Consider the following 15,100-nt stretch of genomic DNA (forward strand, 5'->3'; position numbering starts at 1 on the left):
ATTAAAAAGCGTCTGCCCTTGGTGAATGTCTGTCTGTGTTCTGTAACCCCCACCCACCCCTAGTGATTACTAGAACAAAGGGACCATGGCAGTCCTGTGTCTTCTGACTCACAGATCTTAGGTTCCCTAAGGCTAATGTTAGAATCTCATAAAATTATACCATTATCCTGGAACATTGAAATTGTTACAAAACACTAAAAATAATCAATTTTCCCTCTCTTTGCCCTTTTTTGTCTCACTGTAAAGCCCCTATTACATGGGGCGACGTGGAGAGCAAGCGACCGCGACTTGTCAGGTCAGTGCTCGCTTAAAGGGGTTGTCCAGCTAAAATCATTTTCTTTCAAATCAACTGGTGTCAGAAAGTTATATAGATTTGTAATTTACTTTTATTTAAAAATCTCAAGTTGTCCCATACTCATCAGCTGCTGTATGTCCTGCAGTATATGTTTTATTTTCAGTCTGATACGGTCCTCTCTGCTGTCATCTCTGGCCGAGACAGGAACTGTCCAGAGCAGGAGAGGTTTTATATGGGGATTCCAATAGAAAACCTCTCCTACTCTGGAGAGTTTCTGTCTCAGACAGAGATGTCAGCAGAGAGTACTGTCACTAAAAATAAAACAACACTTCCTGCATGACATACAGCAGCTGATAAGTATGGGAAGATTCAAGATTTTTAAATAGAAGTAAATTACAAATCTATATTACTTCTGACACCAGTTGATTTGAAAGAAAAAGATTTTCTCTGGTCAACCCCTTTAAGCCTCTATTACACAGGGCGATGGAGAGGAGAAAACGAGTGCTGTCAGCAATCGCTTGCTCTTCATCCCCTGCTTACTGCTGGCGCTATTACACACACTGGCAGCAATCGGTTAAGAGCATGGCGGGGCTGCCCTGGTGATCGCTAGATCTTCCTTGCAACCAATAGAGGATAGCAGCGGTCTGCTGCCGCCGCTCCTGTTTCACAGGGCTGTGGCAGCAGATTGTTGCTATCTTAGTCGCTTGTCTTTCAACATCGTTCAAGTCGGCTGATCGTTGTCTTCTATTACACGAGCTGATAATCTTAGCGCCAGCAACGAGCGGGTAAGAGCCGGGGGAGCTGCGTGGGGCTGCTTGGGTGATCGCTAGATCGTCCGGGCAGCCCATAGAACAGTGATGGCTAAACTTGACACCCCAGCTGTTGCAAAACTACAATTCCCATCTCGATACCAGAATTTTGAGTTCGATACCAATACCAACTTTAAAGGAACATAGATTACCCAATCTATGTTCCTTTAATTTTATTACTTTAAAAATAAAGTTTACATCATTTGCAATAAATAAATGGGCTTAAAAAATTGCCTTTTTCTGATTCCTAACACTTTATCTTTTAGCCTGTATGGCTGGGGGTGAGTTTTTTTTTTTGTTTTTTTTTGCGCCGTGATATTTAGTACCATGTTTTTGTGTGGTACTGAATTTTGTGGTTTCTGCATTTGCTTTGTTTACTGTGCGTGATCGGGAAAGTATGGACAGTAACACTTCAGCTGTCAGGAGGAGGATAGGGGCTGTAGTCATGTAACACACACCAGCTTTCAGGGGGATGATGGGGGCTGTAGTCATGTAACACACACCAGCTGTCAGGGGGATGATGGAGATTGTAGTCATGGAACACTTCAGCTATCAGGGGGATGATGGGGAATGTAGTCATGTAACACACCAGCTATCAGGGGGACGATGGGGGCTGTAGTCATGTAACACACACCAGCTATCTGGGGAATGATGGGCGCTGTAGTCATGTTACACACACACCAGCTATCAGGGGGATGATGGGGGCTGTAGTCATGTAACACACACACACACACACACACACCAGCTATTTGGGGAATGATTGGGCTGTAGTCATGTAACACACACACTCCAGCTATCAGGGGAATGATGGGGGAGGTTCCTGCTGTCAGGGCAGGGTGACCTGGATTTTGGTGGCAGGGTATCCTGCAGGCTACAGCCCCCCCCCCCCCTCAGTGAGAGTCAGGCCAACACCCTCTTCACCCCTCTCATATAGCTGATGTTTGCAACCGGAGTGTCCTGCAGGCCCCGGCCTGTCGCCCCTTTCTCACAGTGCTGTGCAGCCAGATGTAGTGACCACATCTTCTCCCCGCCTCCAGCCTTCTCCTCCGGTCTCCTCTTAAGGACTGCGTCCTCCACTCTCCCCCTGCAGCCACGACCCTGCTCAGACCTTTGCACTAAAAGGATAAATGACTGTAGCCAGGATCGCGGGCCGCAGTAGTTAGTAGCTGGGGTCTGCTGCATATGGAGCTGGCTCAGGAGGAGGGTAATGCCGTTGTCAGTGTGACAGCGGCATGTATACAGTTAAATAGCCGGCACATGCGATCACTGTGTGCCGGCTATTTAAGGTTAGCGCCACTATAGTGGAGAGAGGGAGGGTGGTTGGACAGAGGAGGTGACACCAGGGGGACACGCAGAGAACATGGCAGGCACTCAGCTTGTTGCCCACCATGTCTTCTGCTGTATACTCTATGATAAGCCGTGCTGCTGCGCAGCTTAACATAAAGTATCGAATACCAGGAAATCCTGGTATCGAACCGAAAATATGCACCGAAAATCGATGATAGAATCGATTTTTCGGTGCATCCTGCATCCCTAGCCTGGACAACCAAAGATATGGCTTTGGCTGTCCAGGTATCATGGGAATTGTAGTTTTGCAACAGCTGAAGTGTCAAGGTTAGCCATCACTGCCATAGAAGATAGGCAGTCTGCTGCCGCTGCTCTTATTACGTGGAGCGACGACAGCATATCGCTGCTATCCTTATCGTTGGTCATTCAACATGTTCAAAGACGTTGAAAGACAACAATCTGATCGTTGTCTTCTATTACACAAGGCCAGTATCGTCCATAATGGCCGATAATCACTTTGTGTAATAGGGCCTTAAGTTTGTGGAGCTCAAATCATGCAGCACGTTGTGAAGCGACTCCCCCTCCTCTTTTAATAGTTCCATTCACTTAAATGAGACAAAACTGCAGTAAGCTGTAATGCTAGGCGTGCACACTACTGCAAGCAGAGCTCTGCATGGTAAACCATAAAGAGAAAGGTGGCACTCTTCATAAATTATGTGTGTTCATCTTGTACCTCTTTTGTTTCGCTTGTCACATTAAAGATTTACATGCTGTGCATTTCTTTATGTTTCAGGCCTCAATGCAAAATGAATATAATTCGAGAGAACAAGGACCTAGCCTGTTTCTATACAACAAAACATTCCTGGAGGGGCAAGTAAGTAACTTTCATAAAGTTTTGAAGAATTTAGTGACACCATATTAAGCGCAGTTCCTTTAAAAGGGTGCCATAAAGTGCCAGATCTTTGTAATTTATTTCTATTAAAAAATCCTCAGTCTTCCAGTTCTTATCATCTGCTGTATGTCCTGCAGGAAGTGGTGTATTCTTTCTGGTCTTGAGAGCAGGAGAGTTTTCTTTGGGGATTTGCTTCTGTTATGGACAGTTGCTGACATGGACAGAGGTGGAAAGAATACACCACTTCCATACAGCATCTGATAAGTGCTGGAAGACTTGAGATTTTTTAATAGAAGTAAATTAAAAATATCTGGCTCTTTCTGGCACCAGTTAATTTGAAAGAATTGAATTTTTTCTTTGTGAACAACCCCTTTAACCCCTTGCCGCAGTATGACGTTCCGGAACGTCATGCTTTCCCTGCTGGGGGAAGCAGGGAAAGCATGACGTTCCGGAACGTCATACTGCGGCAAGGGGTTAAAGGGGTTGTTCACAAAGAAAAAATTCAATTCTTTCAAATTAACTGGTGCCAGAAAGAGCCAGCCTCCTTCTGCAAGAAAATGGTGAAAAACTGCTGCTAAATTGTGTTTTTTATTCATACCACCTCATGATCAGGGTGTCACATGTCCCCCCCCAAATGGTACCGATGGAAACGTCAACTCGTCTTACACAAATTGTTAGGTCAAGGAGACATATGGTACCTTTCAAAAATGTCTCTGTGCTTTCAAAACATTGAAAAATACTTTTATTGTGCTGCCTCATTCTTCGGATACATAAACAGCGGTGCCTTGGATTACGAGCATAATTCATTCCGGGACCGTGCTTGTAATCTAAATCCACTCTTAAACCAAAGCTAATTTTCTCATAAGAAATCATAGAAATGCAGACAATTGGTTCCACACTCCAAAAATAATAATCTATTATTCTGAATAACATGTAAAACAGAAGAGACAAACATTCAGAAACAGCAGAATATGTGATATTATAAGTTATTGTACAGTAATGGAGAGGATGGGGCACACAAGGGCTGACAGAGACTGCAGGAAGCATGAAGGAGTGAGCAGGGCAGATGTGGGCACATACATGCAGCACTCTCTGTCTGGGGAGAGAGGCGTTACAGGTATAGAGGGATAACCCCCTTAGTCATGTCCCCTGATGCAAGCCCCAGCCTGAACTAGATCTGCTATGATTTGGAAGGTGAGGGAGACTTCCTGGGTCAGAGTACAGTGCTGTAGACTACGCTATGCAGACCATGCCTCTCCCCCACTCCCGCTCCCACCCAGTACAGGGAGCTCTTAAACCAAAGCAATGCATTTACATCAAGTCACAATTTTGAAAAACTGTGATCTCTTAAACCAAAACACTCTTAAACCAAGGTACCACTGTATTCACTTATGGTGGGTCTGGCACCTCATTCAACCTTATTAGACAGCCATTAGGGCAACCTATGGTAGTTACACATTTATTAACTGCTGCAAAACTTTTAGGGTGCCTTCACACGTACCATATCGCTGCATTTTTGGTGCGTTTTTTACACGCGCGTTTTAATTTTCACATGATTTTCATGTGAAAATCAAAACTCGCATGTAAAAATCGCACCAAAAACGCAGCGTTAAAAACGCAGCGATACGGTACGTGTGAAGCTACCCTTAATCCTAATGCACTGGCAGTCCCAATCCCCACCAAGCATTGCAGAGTGGGAGGCAAAATGTGATCGACTGGCTAGACTGGAAGAATTAGCTAGCTTGGAGTATTGACAGTGAGAAGTTTTTTTGCAGATCTGGCAACTATGGCTTAATTACTGCATTAACTTACCTGAGGCTCCTTAATGCATAATATGGGACAGTCTCCTCCCTTCTACCTTCCCTCTTCCTGTCACATATTTTGTTAGTATCAGTAATTTCTGGTCTTTGTTTTGTTCTCCCTTTGAGTTATATCCCCCCTGCTGCTTGTATGTTGTGGTATTATCAAAAATTTCTAATTAAGGCCACGTTCACACAGTGTATTTGTCCGTGAAACAATGGCCGTGGTTGCACAGTGCAACAATGACAGTTGTTTAATAGCACTGCCTCATTGAATAGCAGTCTATGGAAGCATGGTCGTAGTTTATACACCCTATATACACTGCGACCGTGGTTCTCTGCAGCTGCACAAAATAATTGACAGGTCTATTTTGTGCGGCTGCTATTCACTTGCACGTTTGTGAGCAATTGCTCTATTTACCAACCATTTGAGAGTGTTGCGCAAAAATTTACAACTTTTTGCGTGTTTTGTTTTGTTTTAAAGCTCTGATAAACTCCCCTCATTAACTTTATTGTAGTTAAAGGAGAAGTCCGGCAAAATTTTTTATTAAGGTATTGTATTGCCCCGCAAAAGTTATACAAATCACTTATATACACTTATTAGTGGGAATGCTAATAAAATGCTTTTTTCCCTGTGCTTACTACTGCATCAAGGCTTCACTTCCTGGATAAAATGGTGATGCCACGAGGATGATGGCAGAGGGATGCTCTGTGTCCCTCCAGTGCCCTGTGTCCCTTAGTGTCCCTCTGCCATCATCCTCTCCAGCAGCCACAGCCCGCACAGCTCTGGAGTCGGGTTGTGACACCACCATTTTATCCAGGAAGTGAAGCCTTAACCTCTTAAGGACGCATGACGTACCGGTACGTCATGCGTCCGCAAGAGGTGTTCAGAGATGACAGCTGCATCCGATTACCGGATGCAGCACTTCCCTGGTGTCTAGTGGGGTGGATTGCTCCTCCGGGACGTTGTCCACACATCTTTTCTGGCCGGGTGTCAGCTCGGCACTTGCCGAAAGCATCCGAGTGCCGATCTCATTGATCTTTGCTGTATAAGTATACAGCAAAGATCTCAATGAGAGATCAGTGCACTTCTACTAGAAGGAACATGCATAACAAGTCAGTTTAACCCCAGGGCGAATGGCGTTAAAACAAAAGCCCCCTAAATAAAAAAAATGTGTGTTTTTAGAAACATAGAAGATTGTCGGCAGAAAAAGACCACTGGGTCCATCTAGTCTGCCCTTTTTAGTATTTAAGTATTTTTTGTTCAATTTCCCCACACATTGAATTTTTTGCTGGTTTTGCAGTGTACTTTATGCAAAAATTCAGCCTGTCATTGCAAAGTACAATTAGCGAGGCAAAAAATAAGGGCTCACGTGGGTCTCTAGGTGGAAAAATGCAAGTGCTATGGCCTTTTAAACACAAGAAGGAAAAAACAAAAACGCAAAAATGAAAATTGGCTCCGTCCTTAAGAGGTTAAAGGGGAAGTCCGGCCAAAATTATTTTTTGATATGTTATTACTCATGGAAAGTTAGACAAATTTCTAATGTACATTAATTATGGGAAATGCTCATATACTGCTATTTCCCTTAATTTGGTGGCTCATGGAGTGTTAGAATTCTCAGAAGCAGTGACGTCACGACGAAAAGTGTAATTTCTGTGGAGTGTCCAGCAGGGGGCGCATCACATCGCCATCGCCGCTGCCCGCGCCGCTGCTCACACAAGGACTGCTCTTCATACCCCCTCCTCCACTCCCCCACCTTCTCTTAGCTTCAAACTAACTATCCCGCTGCTCACTCCCCGCCGCCGGCTGCTGCTCCTCACACTATCCCGCCGCTGACCGCCGCTCTCTGCTCCTACATACTGGCTCTCGGTCAGAGAGCCGGTATGTAGGAGCTGAGAGGGGCGGTCAGCGGCGGGATAGTTAGTTGGAAGCTAAGAGTAGGAGGGTGAGCCGAGGAGGGGGCATGAAGAGCAGTCCTTGTGTGAGCAGCGGTGCGGCGGCGATGTGATGGGGATAACACAGCTACTACTTCCCCATTTTCTGCAGATAATGGAGGAGTAGTGCTGTGTATATGTGCCCAGCACCGACTGGGGAGGGGGAGGTACTATGCACAGACAACTCTCTCCCTACCTGCTCGGTGCCCTGCAAATGTATTCATTGAATACATTTATGGGATACTTTAGAGAGCAAGGACACTTGCTCCCCAAAGTATTCCATAAATGTATTCAATGAAAACGTACAGTACATAACATTTTCACATACACATCAAATGATTCAATAGAGTGTCCAGCAGGGGCGCACTATATATAGAAGTCAATGGTACTCATAGGCGTCTATATATAGTGCGCCCCCTGCTGGACACTCCATAGAAATTACACCCTTCGTTGTGACATCACTGTTTCTGAGAGAATTCTAACACTCCATGATCCACTAAATTAAGGGAAATAGCAGTATATGAGCATTTCCCATAATTAATGTACATTAGAAATTTGTCTAACTTTCCATAAGTAATAACATATCAAAAAAATAATTTTGGCCGGACTTCCCCTTTAATGCAGTAGTAAGTGTAGGGAAAAAAGCATTTTATAAGCATTTCCCCTAATAAGTGTATATTGGTGATTTTGTATAGCTTTTGGGGGGCAATACAATAATAAAAATTTTAGCCAGAATTCTCCTTTAAAGCGTAACTGTCATGTTTTTTTTTTATTGCAGAAATCAGTAGTATTAGCGATTTTAAGAAACTCTGTAATAGGTTTCATCAGCCAAAAAAGCCTCCTTCTGTACTCAAGAAGCAATCTCCCAGCCTCCCCCCCTGACTTCTTATCTGTGCATTGTCAGGCAAACACGTCTTCATTACAGAGAAGCCAGTGAAGACGGGCTCTGCTCTCTCCATTGTAAGCCTATGAAGGGGGGAGGGGCTGAGGGAGATGAGGGAGCAGGAAGAGGTGACATGAAGGTCAGCTGTTTGTAGACTGTCTGGGCACCTAAACCGCAGGATTCTGGGTCAGTGCTTATCTATGAACTTACTGAGAGAAGATTGCAGGGTGTTGTGCTGTGCAGGACTGCTCCGTGCTCAGTCACTCCTAACAGCCCCTCCCCTCTCCATAGCCACATAATGGAGACAGAAATCCTGCTTCATTTGATGTGAGGGGGGAGGCTGGGAGATTGCTTTTTCAGTACAGAAGGAAACTCTTTTTAGTACATAAAACCTATTACAGAGTTTCTTAAAATCGCTTGTACTGTTGATATTTAATGTTTTCAGAAAAATGACCCTGAAATGACAGTTACGCTTTAAGTTCTTCAGTTCATGTTAATACATCAGTAGATCTTTATTGTTTAATTATATTGAAGGGAATTTATAAAAACGTTGTCAGACAGAAACTATCTGATTACACATAGCAACCAATGACAACTTCACAAGCTATGTAAGGCTGACTGTCCCCTTGCAGCCTGTGATTGGCTGAGCGGGTTATTGCTGAGCTGGGAACCTGAATAAAGTGCAGGAGGAGCATGGACCGGTAAAAATAGTTGCTTCATTGTTCTTTTAAAATGATAAGTGCATAATATATATACTCTTTCCCACTCTTTTAACTTCTTACTGATTTTGTTAGCTTTGCTTTGCCTGTTGCTCAAATCCCAAATCCTCTTTGCCTCAGTGGAGAAGATAAGTCTGTAACAAAACCTCTTATTCTTTCCTGTTGTCTTAACTGTTCTTTGTTCAACTATGCGCTGTGTCAGCTTTTCCCTTCCTTAGTCAAGCATATTTTTCCAGAAAAATAAATTACCTTTATCACAGACCAAGGAAGATGCCCCTAAAATGTCTCCTTGCATATTATGCTGATTCAGTTATTTTATTAGCCCTTCGCCGTTAGTTTTTTTTTTTTTCTTTTCTTTATTGCTAGGAACTGATGCATCAAAATTTTAGTTAAATCATAAGGCGAGTTCACACATGCCATTTTCAATAGAAATGTTCTGTTTTCGATAAAATTTCAACAATAACTCACCCTTATTGGCCTAGATTTCTGTCTAAGGATCAAAAATGTATAATTTGCTGATGGAAAATTAATTAAAAAATAAGGTTTCATTTTACCAGAGCATATAGAGAATGAAAACTGAGCTCTGATATCGGTTTGCCATCGGTAAATAATATTTTGTCAATGACCCATGATGTACAATAGGTTTATTACTTTTTGGGGTGCCTTCACACCTACCGAATCCACAGCGGATCTCACTTCTGCGGATTCGAAGCGAGAACCGCTGCGGATCCGGTATCAATTCACCCCTATGATAGCACATATTCGCAGCGGAATTAACATCCCGCTATGAATATGTGCTTTAACTCCCTGGTGCCCGCTGCCCCACCGTCGCATCCTCCATCCCGGCCACATCCCCCCATCAGCCGATCTCCAGCCCGCCGCCGCGAGCATACATTACCTGCTCGGCAGTGCGGCTGCAGTGAGGCTCCCGGCTCCGGTCCCACTCAGCTGATCTGAACGGGACCGGAGCCGGCAGCCTCAATGCAGCCGCGCCGCCGAGCGGGTACTGTATGCTCTTGGCGGCGGGATGCGGGCTGGGGGTGGGCTGATGGGGGGGGATGTGGCCGGGTTGGGGGGGATGCGCCGGGGATGTGACGGCTGGCCTGCGGGCACCAGGGAGTTAAAGCACATATTCACAGCGGGATGTTAATCCCGCTGCGAATATGTGCTATCATAGGGTTGAATTGATACTGGATCCGCAGCGGTTCTCGCTTTGAATCCGCAGAAGTGAGATCCGCTGTGGATCCGGTAGGTGTGAAGGCACCCTTAACCTGATATGGGTACATCTATTCCTCCTTCAGCCAAGTTTTGAACAACAATTGATCCTTTCCTTGTTGACAATATATATATATTTATTTATTTATTTATTTTTATTGCTTTACATTACAATGGGTGCAGGAGGTTTTTCAATGAAAATAAAAAAAGAACTCCAACTTAACTAACATGTAGGCAAAAGGTTATCAAATACAACATTGGTAGTTAAAATTTTCAACAAGGTTAAAAAGCCATAACCCTAACATAGTTATTGCATGGCTGCCTGGACTTTAAAGGACAACTGTGGTGCTGAAAGGGGGGTGGGAAACACACCCACAAACACAGTTTCAAATTTTCCACCCTTCGTAGATACCTGGAGCTTGGGTCGGCATCTTCTTCTATTCTTCCTGGTTCTTAGGCTAGGAGCGTCAGATGACTGGCAGCTTGCTCAGCCAATCAGAGCCAAACAAGACGTGAGTCATCTGACGACGTAGTAGAGGAGGCTGACCTAAGGAAGAAGATCCCATGGTCGATAGGAATCGAGTAAGTGTGAATTTATTACACTTCCAGGAGGGAAACATAGGGAAGAGGGACAGAACGGTGATTGAAGTACATTACAGAGTTATGCTTTGTAATTTGTTCCAATCTTTGTTAAAAACATTTGCAGCGGAGTTGTCCATTAACACTCCATGCTGTAACTGTATGCTTGCCTTTGCTATAATACCATGAAGCAATCTCAGTAGCAGAGCTCTCCTCATAGACAGTGGAGCCAGTACTTACAGTCAACCACCAGTGATAGCAATGATGTCTGTTTTTTATAGCGTACACAGCATTGTAAGTTTGTCAGGGACAGGAGTGGCCCAGGTGACTGTGTGTGGGGTCTGCTTTGTTTTGTTTTTTGAAAGCCGGAGATCTCTTACCTCTCCCACCTCTCCCTTACCTGTCCGATTGGCAGTCTGTTACTAGGGTCTTCCTTTAGTAGCATGGTGTCAATAACCCTGATCAATTCTGTACAGTAGCAAAGCATTGGCTACTATTAGCAATCTAGTTATTACTTATACATAAAAATATTACAGATCCCCATCAAATAAAAGTTGAAATCTCCCCCCTTTTCCCATTTTACAGAAAAGTGTGTGGGGGTGGGGGGAATAAAATAAACAAATTTGTAGCGTGCAGAATTGTCCTCAAATATATTACTTATTCCTGCACGTTTAACATCATACACAAAAAGCCCAGGCCTTAATAAATATTGCACATTTTCAACACTTGGTTAATGATCTATGTCAGAGTCTGTCAGGGGTACTGCTGTGCAATTTTTGCATTAAAACTCAAAATCTGTATGTGATAAATCTGACTAAAAAAAGCAGCTAATATAAACCACTCCCCCTCCCAGCGATTGATTGGTTGATTTGTCATTGCCCCAACTAGCCAGAATCCTACTCCACACTGATGAGGGGCAAATACCCCGAAATGGCTGTGGATGGAAGCCTACCTTGGCAAGCCCTTGCTATGATCGCAATACTCGTACCTTGAGTTAAACATTGACAAAAAGGGGCCACCCTGGTATTTCCCTATTTGTGTTCCAATACTCATAACCAAGTGGGACTTAAGGGGCTATTTATCAGGGTGGTGTGGTGCTCTCCCTATCATGGAGGCACCCCATGGCAACAGGCTAGAGATATCTGGCAATCCCGTGTTTTGAGACTCGCAACCGACAGACTCTTGTTTTGCATATGCTAAGAAAAGGTAATATTACTGAAGATGTTTCCTGCTGGGGGCTATATAACATTCTATTTATATCTGCACACACAATTTTATAGCGATTGGTTCCCTTTAAAACTTTCCTAAGTAATGCTATGTTATTGCTATATCCACTTTTTGTTCTCTCCCTCAAACCGTTTACTTTGGTAGCCTTGTAGTAGATTATATGAAACAAATGAGAGGAACTGCTCACTGGCCCTGTTAGCATTGGACTTTTTTCACAGTTCTGGTAAAACTTACATACATAGTTAATACGGTTGAAAAAAGGCACATGTCCATCAAGTACAACCTAGGAGGGGATGGATGTAGGAAAGGTGGATATACAAGGAGGGGATGGATACAGGGAAGGAAAAGGTATGATAGATAGGTTCTATACTTATGCATTTGTGTTATTTTGGTCTAAGAACTTATCTAAGCCTGTAGCAAAGCCCTCTACTGTTTTTGCTGTGACCAGATCCTGGGGTAGACTGTTCCACAGATTCACAGTTCTCATGGTAAAGAAGGCTTGCCGCCTCCGGAGATTGAACCTTTTTTTCTCCAGGCGGAGGCAATGCCCTCTTGTCCTTTGAGGGGGTTTTACCTGAAACATCCTTTCCCCATATTTCTTGTAGGGGTCTTTTATATATTTAAATAAATTAATCATATCTCCCCTTATACATTTCTTCTTGAAACAAAACAAATGTAATTCTTTAATCTCTCCTCATAACTAAGATGCTCCATTCCCCTTATTAGTTTAGTTGCCCGTCTTTGTACCCTCTCCAGCTCTAGAACATCCTTTCTATGAATCTTGTTCCAAAACTGGACAGCATACTCCAGATGAGGCCGCACCAAAGCTTTATAAAGCGGTAATATTATATCCCTGTCCCGTGAGTCCATGCCTGTTTTAATGCATGACAATATCCTGCTGGCCTTAGAAGCAGCTGACTGACATTGTGTACTGTTCTGTAGTCTATTATCTACAAGTACACCCAGATCCTTCTCCATTAGCGACTCTCCCAGAGTAACTCCCCCAAGGACATATGATGCATGTGGGTTATTCGTACCCAGGTGCATAATTTTACATTTATCCACTTTAAACCTCATTTGCCAAAATGGACGCCTAAACATTCAAGCTTACGGGTCTATACTTACCTGGGGAAGTCCTAGAGCCCTTTTTGAAGATCGGCACTACATTTGCCTCGGCACAATACCAGTCACTAAAAAATCACTGAATATTTCATACAAGAGTAAAGACATTACAGAATTGAGTTCCCTAAACTCAGGGGTGTAATCCATCAGGCCCTAGAGCTTTGGTTACATTGAGTTTATTTAATTTATCTTGGACCATATCTATAGTAAGCCAGTTCAGTACATTACACATGTTAGCAGCATTGGCCCCACCTACCTCAGCATTGCCCCCACCCACCTCAGCTCCATCCTCTTCTTGTATATACAGAGCTGAAGAACCCTTTCATTAACTCGACTTACTCCTGGTCCCCAGTTATTAACTCCCCTTCACCATTATTTAGGGGTCCTATGGCCACCTGCCTTTCATTGTGAATTTTTGCTGCTTTTATTACTTTTTTACAAGGTTTGTTGACTTCTTTATAATGTTTAACCCCTAGATGACTCAGGGCGTACCCGTACTTCTTGGCGTCGCTAGAAGAGTTCAGGGGGGGGGGGGGGGGGGTTTGCTTGTGGGTTTCTAGGTGAAAAAAAATGCAAGTGCTATGGCATTTTAAGCACAAGGAGGAAAAAGCAAAAATTTAAATTGGCCTGGCTACTAAGGGTTAAAGTGACACTGTTGCCCCCTTTTTGCATTATCACTTCTCTACACAGGTGTAAAGGGTAAATTTAGCAGTTTTCATACCTGATTTTATATCATACGTCATGGTGCTTGTTCCAGTAAAAAGTGATCTTTTATTATCTGCGGATTGTGCTATTTGGGTGGGGCTTCACGGCTGAAACACCACTTAGTCCCGCCCACAACAGCACCGTTGGCAATTGGTATGGGCTGACCTAGAGGGGGTGGGGCCTAAACCTTTAGGCTGGCCTGTTCAAATGGTCATCGAGGGGCAGAACCTACGCGCCGATGATGTCACGGGGCGAGGTCAACAGTGGTGTTGTGGGTGGGGCCAAGTGGTGCTTCGCCCGTTAAGCCCCGCTTAAATAGCACAATCCGCACATGATAAAAGATCACTTTTTACAGGCACCATGACTTATGATATAAAATGAGGTATGAAAATTGTACAGAAGTCATAATGCAAAAAGGGGATGACAGTGTCACTTTAAATGCTATATCTGACCCCCTAAAAGATTTGTGGGTAACTGATATTACATTTATAATTGCCGTAGCTTGTACAAATATATTTCTCTGTAATATGTAGGCCAACATATTCCACAATGCTCTATAAATATGTATGCTCCTGTAACATTCAGCAAAACAAAACAAACTCATGTGGACTGCAAAGCTTGGTTAAATCAAGTTAAATGGAATTTGCCATTATAAAATGCCCCATTTATAAAACAAGCTCTTTTAGCAATGCTTAATTTAATCCGAAATCTTCCAAGGTCTCATCATAACCTGGCCTTTCTAGTAGAGAAAACGTTTTAGCAGTCTTCTCCTTATTATAGGCTGCATTACAGTAAAAAGTGGCACCAATATGTGGAGAACAACACAGGTTTCACCATTTACAATAGGTGATGGTTACAACTCTGCCTGGCCAAAGCACTTTTCCATAAACTTTTATAAATATAGTTAGTTCCTGTGGTCTAACTGCTAGAAATGCTCTTAACAGAAGCCTTAAAGGGGTTATCTAGCGCTACAAAAACATGGCCACTTTTCCCCCTACTGTTGTCTCCAGTTCAGGTGCGGTTTGCAATTAAGCTCCATTTACTTCAATGGAACTGAGTTTTAAAACCCCACCTAAACTGGAGACAACAGTAGAGGGAAAGTGGCCATGTTTTTGTAGTGCTGGATAACCCCTTTAAGGCAAAATGGCTGCCCCCATAATCATGTACAGAAAATGGAATAAAAATCTACAATTCGAAAACCAAAAAGAAAGAAATCTGCTTCAATATCTAGTTTTAATCGGTAAGGTAATATAGGCACTACATTCCAATTTTAATGGCTCCAGCCATGGTTCACCATTGGCAATCTGGGGTACTCCAGACACTGTGTATTCTGTATGGTGGTCTTGTGAAGTATATTTTCTTTTTACAGACGGTTTGTTTTATCTCTGTTTAATTATCTGTTTAATTTTTGTGTTTTTCTAGATATAAAAGAGTTTTTTCAGTGGGAACCCACGCCATAACAACTTACAACCCAACCACCCTTGAAGTTACAAATCAGGTATTGAAACATAAATTATAAAGCAGCTGTCTAATGCTGTGACTGGACTGTCAATATGCCCCTCAATACTATGTTTGGTGGAGTGAAAAATAACTAATACAGATGCTTCCTCCCCTGAATAATATAGTCCACACT

The 15,100-nt window shown here is 43.3% G+C and overlaps 1 protein-coding gene across 1 annotated transcript in view; it reads left to right on the forward strand.

The window, feature by feature from the left end:
• Positions 1–3,186: 3,186 nt before the first annotated feature.
• Positions 3,187–15,100, forward strand: part of LOC138778042 (dnaJ homolog subfamily C member 13-like) — a gene marked incomplete at its 3' end in the record, with an annotated part of 54,807 nt that continues 42,893 nt past the window's right edge. Inside the window, 2 exon segments of the mRNA XM_069956356.1 lie at positions 3,187–3,265; positions 14,890–14,965. Coding sequence (XP_069812457.1) covers positions 3,198–3,265; positions 14,890–14,965 — 144 coding nt within the window.

The sequence above is a fragment of the Dendropsophus ebraccatus genome, unplaced genomic scaffold (assembly GCF_027789765.1).
Source record: "Dendropsophus ebraccatus isolate aDenEbr1 unplaced genomic scaffold, aDenEbr1.pat pat_scaffold_611_ctg1, whole genome shotgun sequence".
In the NCBI taxonomy this organism is placed as follows: domain Eukaryota; kingdom Metazoa; phylum Chordata; class Amphibia; order Anura; family Hylidae; genus Dendropsophus; species Dendropsophus ebraccatus.